Source organism: Arachis ipaensis, chromosome B03 (genome assembly GCF_000816755.2).
Source record: "Arachis ipaensis cultivar K30076 chromosome B03, Araip1.1, whole genome shotgun sequence".
NCBI lineage: Eukaryota > Viridiplantae > Streptophyta > Magnoliopsida > Fabales > Fabaceae > Arachis > Arachis ipaensis.
This window is the reverse complement of record NC_029787.2, coordinates 133,670,391-133,680,782: the sequence shown is the minus strand read 5'-3', so window position 1 is coordinate 133,680,782 and position 10,392 is coordinate 133,670,391. Positions and strand designations below refer to the sequence as shown.

At 31.4% G+C, this 10,392-nt stretch overlaps 1 protein-coding gene across 5 annotated transcripts; it reads right to left on the bottom strand.

The window, feature by feature from the left end:
* On the bottom strand, window positions 1,726-6,551 carry LOC107632040 (CBL-interacting serine/threonine-protein kinase 23). 5 transcript variants are annotated; one of them, XM_016335674.2, is made up of 15 exons: window positions 6,000-6,550; window positions 5,148-5,210; window positions 4,991-5,062; window positions 4,791-4,898; window positions 4,562-4,642; window positions 4,423-4,476; window positions 4,191-4,316; window positions 3,796-3,885; window positions 3,527-3,646; window positions 3,310-3,435; window positions 2,977-3,093; window positions 2,733-2,789; window positions 2,319-2,393; window positions 2,141-2,213; window positions 1,726-2,034 (listed from the first exon to the last, which is right to left on the bottom strand). In XM_016335674.2, the coding sequence occupies exons 1-15, from the start codon at window positions 6,192-6,194 to the stop codon at window positions 1,994-1,996; spliced, it is 1,398 nt and encodes a 465-aa protein (XP_016191160.1). In that variant the 5' UTR covers window positions 6,195-6,550; the 3' UTR covers window positions 1,726-1,993. The 5 variants fall into 5 exon arrangements, 3 of the variants coding, with proteins under 3 accessions (XP_016191160.1, XP_016191159.1, XP_020975647.1); XR_002360041.1 differs by having other exon boundaries at window positions 1,727-2,037; window positions 2,141-2,241; window positions 6,000-6,551; XM_016335673.2 differs by having other exon boundaries at window positions 1,728-2,037; window positions 6,000-6,549.

The window sequence follows — 10,392 nt, the reverse complement described above, 5'->3', positions numbered from 1 at the left end:
TCTTTTTTCAATGAAAAAAAATCTTTTTTTATTTTTTAACGTATTTAGCAAATTTCTAGTAGTAAAAGTAAAAGCACTAGTAAAATAAAAAAAAGATCTTTTTTGAGAAGCTGTAATTTACATCTTTTTTTAAAAGATCTTTTTTCCTTAAAAAAAAGATGTTTTTCATGTAATAAATAAACAAAAAAGTACTTTTATATTGTTATACCCAAACATAATTGATTGATAAAAAGACCTTTCTACATAAGATATCCAAACATAAAATTACTTTTACTTCTCTATAAGATCTTTTTAAAAAAGATAATTCGAAAAAAGATCTTTTCTTAGAAGCTCACCCAAACAAGCCCTTAGTCTACCTTTATTCCCCTTGAATCATCAACTAAAATTCATAAATGAGAAATATCATGAGAAGTAGAAACTTGTAGTTGTATGCAAAGAAAGAGTCTACTCTAAAACAAGGAGGATGGAGTATAGAGCTAAAAAGCTTTAAACAAATAGAAATAGAAAACGAAGTAAAATGAATACTAAAATGAGAAGTCTTCACAATAGAACCAAAACTCACTCGGCATGGCGATCTCCATACAAGGAACCTTGGAACTCTTAGACTTTGAGAGCCCCTCCTTCTCACCCGATGCATCTTTGGCAGCAGAGAAGGATTGCTTGCCATTACCCATCCCAAGAGAAAACAGAGATACAAGCCGAGGACGGATTATATTAGCGATTTAAATTTTAAATTAGGGTTTAGTGTGCTTTATATTTTTATTTATTTTTTATAATGAATTAATTTTTAAAAAGTATTGTATTTTTTTNNTATAATATATTTTATATAAATGATTAATTTTTTGTCCACACATAGCATAATTATGCTACTATATATTTTTTAGTCTGATTCCCATTACAATCAAACCAATTTATTTGCATTCAACATAATTTGATTTCATAACTACAGTAATATATAGGTATAAATGTGAAAAGTAATAAAGAATTGGAGGAAACAAACTGATAATTAGAAAATTGTATTGTATTTACATCATAATAAGTATAAATGTTTTTTTTTAAACATATATCTTAGTATTTTAAAAACTTAAATACTAAATCTAGTTTGAATGTAAGTCAAATATCAACTTAACTATATCACATTTGCCAATATTATACATACAGTAGTGCTATAAAATCCGCAGATTTTATTATTTTAAAATATAAATCATCAAAGTCAGCATTAGTCTTTTTATACATAAGTCCAAACAAAATCTAAATGCAGGCTAGAATTTAAATATATATTATTTAATTCATTTTTTATATTTATATTTTAACATATATTATTCATTTGGTAACTGAATTTGTATACGTAATATGATTCTTTAAAATTAATACTAATTAGACTTGTAATTTTACAAGTTCTTTGCCTACATTAGTCCATTTTATTACACTCTTGGATTGTAGATATATTACTCCAGTTTTATTTCATTGCCCACGATATCTCCTAATCTAACATGCTAAAGATCAATACTAATCTAACATGCTAAAGATCAATACGCTGCGAATCTAAACTCTATTTAAAGAGTTTGCCGATGGACAATGAATTAAGGTGAGATTCAAATCTCGACACTTGTTTAAGCGGACAAGTGAGCTGACCACTTAGCTAACCCAAATTAGTTATGATACTCCGGTTTTAAAAGTTGTATTATGTTGTGCAGATTGCAAAAGCGCCTTTGCCTCCATATATATGAACACTGAAAGGCTACAAGGAATTGACATTATTGCCTTATCAAAAGTGTCTTTGCCTCCATAATTAGTACAATTTACAAAAACAAAATACAATACCACAAAACAAAGCCAGCAAACTTCTATTTTTGAATTTCTACTTAGCTGAACTTAATTACTCATTAACCTTATTTCACATAATACCATGATCCCACCAAATTCAAACAAATAAAGGTAATGAACACAAACTGGTCTATGTAGGCACTAAAACGAAGACTTCAGCAACACATTATTTAGAATTACTAGCTGCACCTTTTCCTGTACCTGTATCTGCTGTACATGGAAATTTGAAAGAGATATTACATTAGAACTTGAACTAGTTTCTTAAATTGCTGAGATTCTTTTCTTACTACCAAATAAAAGCAGCAGGACTAACCATCCAAATCTTCATCAATAGGTTCTGCTTTCCAAATGATGTCTTTCAGGCCAACAGATAGATTCTTATAGAACTGTAAATATTAAGTCATAAACAACCCACTTCAAACTCAAAATTAAGAAACCAACAATGGATATTTCTTTCTTTTTTTCATTTTATTTCTCTTGAATGAAAATACCTTGTGAAATTCCAATGTGTCTCCTCCACATTTTCGAAGCTCAACCATGTTAAGTTGAGGGGCCACCTCCAAGATCTGAGAAACCAGAATCTTATTATTTATTTGTTGGATTGAGCAATCTTGTGCCCTAAGGGCACATTTTAAGAGGATAATAATAGAAATTTTTTAAGTTTTTGATGTATTCAATGCATTGAAAATGTAAAACTGTTTATCTTTTCAATAACTTTCAAGAAATTATTCTTTTTATGGTATCCTTAAAATGTGCCTTATGGCACGTTAGCAAAACCCTTAAAATTGTTTACTTCTGAAAAGAGCATTAGAAAGAAGCAACACTAGTCGCTACTCGCTAGTGACGGAAATTAACTTAGAATGGACAGCCCAAATGACAAAAAGTAAACTTCGAAAGACATGTACCTCAGTTGCTACTGCTAGATGACCTTTTCGTCCACTTTTTTCCCCTTGAATCTTCAACTGAAATTCATAATGAGAAATATCATCAGATGCAGAAACTTGTAACAAGTCATTATGACAGAAATCAGCATTGTAGGCAAAGAAAGAGTATACCCAAAACCTTGGAGGATGGATTATATGACTAAAAAGCTTTAAAGAAAATAGAAACACAAAACAAAGTAACTTAGACCACAATAATTCACTTTACCTTAGTGTTGTTCTTCTTAACATCAAAACCCAGAGGACCTGCAGCCTGCTCAATTTTTGAGATTATCTCATTTGCTGAACATTTGGATGTGAATCTTGTCTCCCTTTTAACAAGTCCCTAGTTGCCACAAAATGTTATAATAACTATTAGTCTACTATGTAATTCAAAAACAAACTCAATTCCATCAAACTTGGATTATATATTCCCAAATCAGGGGACTTTTAATCACTGATCAATTTTTATCAGAAGTCTTCACAATAGATCCGCTTTTTTTTTCAATTCCATATTAATTTTCTAGGATGCAAAATACAATAAAAGAAAAAAACATAATACCATCTGCTTCTGGAAAAGATTTCTGAGGTTGAGGCCCTGGGATGTAGAGATAAGCTCAAATGCATTCATAGTCACAGGAGCCACTGACTCCTCTTCTCGCCTTTCCACAACAAGATTGTGTGCATCCTGTGAAGGATGAACCAAAAGAAACATTGAGATTAAGGTTGTTCCAAAGCATTTATATCATTAAGATCAAAAACTGAACCAAAAATGTTACCATTGCTTCACTGAATATAGCATTTATATCATCAAGACTGACATCTTCCTGCTCAAATCGAGGAGGCTTGTACCCCTTCTTGAACCACTCATTCTCAATTAACTCAGGAATTGTAATCCGCTGTTTCATGCCATCAAATATGTTCACATGTTTGGAGCAATACTGAGATGCCGAAGGGGGAAAAAAGCAAAAAACAAAACAAAACAAGAACAAAAACAAAGCCATCTGATAAAGAGCAGGGAAATACAAATAATTATTTAAGAGCATACCGTAGCAGGATTGGGATCGAGGATTTTCTTGATTAGTTTTTTGGCACTTGAAGAAAACCATGGAGGACAATCGTACTGAGCATTGAAAATCTGTTGAGCCAGAGTAAACAATGTCTTAGGAGCATTTTTATTCACAGAAGTCAACATATAATTTCATGTACATTGAACATTATGCTTACTGCCTAAGTTTTCAATAGAAGCTGCCTCAAAAAGCAGATGGAATTATAAGCATGCCAAATATTCCTTAAATGATTAACCCACAATTAGCTCATGAATAGTATGTTCAGATTCTTACCCTGTCTAATCCACCAACTTTATATATAAAGCGAACATATGTTTAAGAAGATACTATTCGCACCAACAAAAAGAACCAGAAATATGGAGTGTAAAATCACCTTTTTATATAAATTCATAAGGTTGTTGTCTTCAAAGGGCAAATAACCAGCCATTAAAACAAAGAGAATAACACCACATGACCAGAGATCAGCCTTTGCACCATCATAGCCTTTATTTTTTATCACCTATATGATAAGGGACATGATAATTTTTTTAGAGGGAAAAAAAGGGTAAAAAGACGTTGATGTGATAATTGATATGGTATTGGAGGAAAGTAGCAGCAACCAACACCTCTGGGGCAACATAATTTGGCGTACCACATGTTGTGTGAAGCAGCCCATCTTCCTAAAAAGTGATAGAAAAATCAATTCCAATTGGACACAAATACCTCCTAATTTTAATTCATCTAAGAATTAGTCACCATACTCACTCGAACTTGTTGAGGCAGTGCACTCAATCCAAAATCTGACACTTTAAGCCCTCCATCAGCACCCAGCAACAAATTCTCAGGCTGTAATATGCAAAACACGGTAACAAGTCAACTTTTCTTCCTTCTGTTTCTTTCCCATGCTTCTCTCTGTGTCTAAGGCTCAAATTAAGAGGAAAGTACATTCCCACAAAGGAACAACAATAATGACATAAGACTATAAGAGATATACCTTCAAGTCTCTGTGGCAAACACCTCTACTGTGACAGTAATCAACAGCACATATAAGCTGCTGAAAATATTTCCTTGCTTCGTCTTCTTTCAGCCTCCCTTGGCTTGCCTAGCCCAAGAAAGTAGCAACAAAAGCACCAAAATTATAGTGGATTCTGATGACAACAATTGACCTTTAAATACGTTTAAAAAGTTTCTTACAATTTTATCAAACAGTTCCCCGCCGGTCACAAGTTCCAACACAATGTATATCTTTGTCTTGCTAGCCATCACCTACACCAAGAATGCTGCTGAAGTCACTTACCATGGAAATGGTCAAATGTTAAAGACATGCAAATGGAAACACATTCCTTCTAACCTCATGCAAACGTATGATATTGGGGTGTCTAACCAGTTTCATTGTGGATATTTCTCGTTTTATCTGCAAAATGGTGAACAATATAATAGTTAAGTTGATTAAATTCTAATTGCAAACACAACCGTACATTTAGATTTTAACCACTATCATCCATTGCAAGTTTGATGAAGAATCTTTAAAGACTAGAAACTGGGTTGTCTATCTAGAATTCTACACACATACACAAATGTGGTTGTGGTGAAATCATGATCATCTATGCTGGCAATATATAATCCAAGAAACAAGTGAGACAAAGTACTACTACTACCACTACTACTACTAATAATAATAATAAAAAATTAAAACAATGAGTAAAGAAAGAACACTATTCTACACAAATATCAAAAAGAGAGACAAAAAAGAAATGAAAGAAAGCTATTACTTCAAGGAAGGAATAGTTGAAAAAGTAGATACCTTAGGTAAGAGAGTTGAGAAAATGACAATTTTGATTATGCACATCTCCACTGTTCTAAAATTGACTTATTATAGCCACCGACCCACCGTTTACTGTAGAACTTTATACACCATACGGCAGAACAATAAAACCAGTGTTTGCAAAATTTGACTTTTACTCATTATCTTAACAGTTACCAGGAACCAAAAAATTAAAAAATAAAGTAAAATAAAATACAGATGCAAACTCGTGCAAGCTTCTCACAGGACGAAATTAACCTCCCACCGCAATCAAATAAGAATATGCGCAGAATCTATTATGGATCAGCTTCAATCTTTTTTCAGCAAAAGAAACAGTTTCTTCTTCTTTTTTTTTTTTTTGTCTGAACAAAAAAGAGGTTGAGAAAGTAAGAATGGTACCTGGTTTATCATCTTGTGCTTGAGAACTTTCTCTTTGTCAAGGATCTTGATGGCCACGTTCTCCCCTGTCTCCAAGTTCCTGGCGAACTTCACCTTTGCGAAGTTTCCCTCTCCAAGTGTCCGACCCATCTCGTATTTCCCCACCTTCGTCCCGCCACCAGCACGGCTGCTGCTGCCGCCGCTACGTGACGTCATCTTCTTTTTCTTCTTGCTCCGACTATAACTTCTTTTACTTTCTTTCTTTCTCCGTGTATATGAGTTAGATTAGAGCGGGTATCAAGATCTCTTCTTTTTACACGGTTGCCACACCTGAGACTTTGCAACCCTCATCTTCCTGTTGATCTTTCTAAAGCCGAAACCTTGGCGAAGGAAATTCAAGCAGTCTCAAATAAAGAGTCAAACTTTGTGGAAAAAGAAGAAGTGGGTGGGGGAATTTCTGAGCGATTGATCGAATGAGGAGGAGGATCCCATGCGGCTTAGCATCGCATGAATGGAGAGAATAGGAGAAGAAATTGAATTCCGGGGAAAAGAGAAAACTATTTTTCTATTTCACGTGGGGATGAATTGAAAAGGGAAGGACTTGAATGTGTTGGATTGAGGGGATTGGATGATATCTGAAAAGGGTTGTTGGATTCGAGAGAGAGCGAGAGGGAGAGGGAGGTATTAGTGTTTTCCTTTTTTGACTGTTTGGGAGAGAAGAGAGAGAGAGAGAGAGAGAGAAGAACCTGAAATGAAATTTATGAAGGAAACGAGAAAGGAGTTGAATGAGGTATTTCTGAAGGAATATGATTGCTTTGAAAATGTGGCCTTGTCTTTTTCTGATAATACATTTTGTCTCTCATGTCACCTTGACGACAAATCCAACCTTGATAAAAATATCATTGTAGTTGTAGGTAGAATGTTCAAATCTAAACGAATCCAAATTAAATCGCTCGTCCAATTCAATCTAAATCGAAAATCGATTAAAACCGTACTAATTCGAATTTGGTTGGATTTTATTTTTTGTAAACCGTTGAATCGGATCGAATTTCGGATCTACTTTTCATAACCGATCCAATTCAATCCAAACTGCACAATGTGTTATAATATTATTATTTTATTATTATATTTATAATTATACTTATAACATGTTTAATTTGTTATACATTTTTATATTATTTATGTATTATTATTATCTAATAAATATTTTATGTTCAAATTTTATTTATTTTAACTAACCTATAATTTTATTTCTATTGTTATGTTATCGTTAACTTTTTAAGATATTGTTAAAACTTGTTATGTCATTGTTGATTATTTAAAATTTGATGTTGAGACTTGTTATATGTATTTAATTTTTTTTATTTAAAAAACCGCAAATCCAAACCGATCCAAACCGCTTGTAATCGGATCGGATCGGATATTTTTTCTCCCATATATTAGCATCCTCTTTTGGCAGGTATAAATAGAATATACCTTGTGTCATAGATGGTTGAATATAGTATATGTATTTATTTGTAGGGTGTCTAAATCCAATATGATTTAAATTGAACCGTTTATTCAATTCAATTCAAATTGAACCGATTAAAATTGTATTAATTTGGATTTGATTGAATTCTATTTTTTATAAATTGTATGGATCGGATCGGATCGAATCGAATTTTAGATTTACTTCTCAAAACCGATCCAATCTAATCCAAATCGCACAAAATGTTATAATATTATTATTTTATTATTATATTTACAATTTTACTTATAATAGGCTCAATTTGTTATATATTTTTATAGTATTTATATATTATTATTATTTAATAAATATTTTATGTTCATAATGTTATTTATTTATTTATTTATTTTAACTAACCTAGAATTCTATTTTCATTATTATGTTATCGTTAGTTTTTTAAGATATTATTGAGATTTGTTATGTCATTGTTGATTATTTAAAATTTGATGTTAAAACTTGTTATATGTATTTAATTTTTTTAATTTACAAAATCGCAAATCCAATTCAATCCAATCCGATTTTCGGATCGAATTTTTTTTTAAAAAAAGCATCCAATCCAAACCGCACCGCAAGTAAAATTAGTGTTCAGATTAGATGAATTTTTTACTCAAAATCGATCCAAATCGCACCGCAAACATCCCTACTTATAGGTACTATTAATTGGGTTGGAATTCTATTTATCTTTAAATTTTGAATTGAACTTCTGATACAATCTGATTATGCATATAAATTAGTAAATATTTTTTTAATATTATATTAATACTTTTTTAAAATTAATATGTATTTTTGGTTTTGTTAATTATGAATAATTTAATTATACAATTAGTTAATAATACTTGTATTTTTATATGAGTATTAACATTGTTTGATAAAGAATAATATTATTAATTGGGTAAATTACCGCATTAAATGATTTCATCTATAATATTATTCAATTGTTATATTATTCAATTATTTTTTGACTTTTGTTGCAGGAATGTCTTTATAAAATTCAACCAACTTAAACCGATTTAGTATTATAGTTTAGTAAATCGTTTTAAATTAAGCTGATTTACTATATGAGGATATCACTATGTAAATCATCCTTGGTAAAAATGATTTAGTAGCATAAGTAGTACTACTCTCTAATTCAGTTTTAGTTAAACCGATTATAGGAAGATGAACTTTATAGAGTTAACATTCGACTTAAACCCTAAACTTGCATAGTTATATACGAGTTTTAATTTAAGTTTTAGAATTCCAATTACTTCTATTTAATCCTTAATCTTTGTAAACGTGACCCATTAATCTTTGAAATCATGTTTACTATACAGACGTTAATGAATACTGATATAGATAGTCAAATGTCATACTAAAACTTGTAAAACGAAATAATTTTGTTTTGGTGTTCAAATAGTCCAAATAGAATGTCAAATCATTTGCTTTGGAAGAAAAGTTTCAATAAATACGATGTTGGACTATTTTAGTGTCAAAACTAAAATAACGTAGTTTTACAAAGTACAACGTGGCATCTGATTGGCCATGGTAGCATTCTATTAACGCATATACGTTGAAAATTGTCCTAATGATTAATATGAGTCACGTTCGCAATGTTTGAGGACTAAATAGAGGCAATTGAAACTTTAAATATTTAAATTGAGGCTGGCATACAATGTCTTTATTTATGTCTCATCTGCCAAATAGAATTTTGTGTTTCTGTGTCCCTGTCTCAGCGTCCCGTGCTTGTAAACAAACGCAACTTATAGGAATTCCATCACTTATTCACAACGAAATGCTAACCCTTACTCACAACAAATCACCGCCAATACAGCAGGCTTTTTCTACCTAAAGCTCCTCTACCATTATAGGGATATAAGCCTCCACGCATATCTGTCAATCCAGCTGTTATTTTCTTATTGACTATCACTTTGTTGGTGCTTTACCTGGCCATCCTTAATAGGTAAAACCACCAGTTGAAAATCCATTTAGAATTTTATCAGTATCAAGTCATTATTGTTAATTGTCTTATTTAAGTCTACATCCTTACAATTCACTGACTAATATCATTTAATAGTCTTTAAGCGTCTTTTGCAATGTAATCGTATCAATGTTTGCATAGCTATGCAAAATAGAGATATCCCACCCTTTATTAATACTCTTTTAAATGTTCTCAAATTAGTAAACATTAATGACATGAAGTTGGATTGAAGCCAGTCTTAAATGACTCCTTATTTTAAAGCTGAGTTCCTCGTCATGAATCAGAGACGCGGAATAACGACATATGTCATTAATTTTTTCACTATCAATTCTCAAGTCTCACATAAAGCTATCATACTAATAAAACATAACATCCATATGTTATGCTAAAATTGCTTTCATCGCTAGAATCCAAAAACAGTATAACAAATAATTCAATTTACAATGAAATCTCTGATACAACGACAATAGACAGGGTCTGATTTAAATTTCACACAAAACAACAAATACATTTAATGAGTTTGCCTCCCACCACATATACAATGATGCTACCAAACTCTAATTCATTTAGACCCTAATAGGCCTTTTTCAGTGCACTATCCCTTAACCGCTTTAATTAATTAATTCAACATCAACACAAAAATAACAACTTTATTAACTAGTCAACAATCCATACATAACATAATGAAATCTTACACCTACTTCATACAACTTCCTCAGTTCCTCGATTGACCGCTCTAATCATAATAAATGTACCCAAAATAAACAATTAAAGTGACACTCATCCTACGAACTACAACATAATTTATTCAACTAACTTTAAATTACGGTCATTGACCTTCAATGTAAGCATTCACTACAGTGTTATATGTAACACCCTAATATTTTCAGACTAGCCTTAAACCTTATTTGAATTATATTAGTTGTTGATACTCAAATTTTATGAAATTT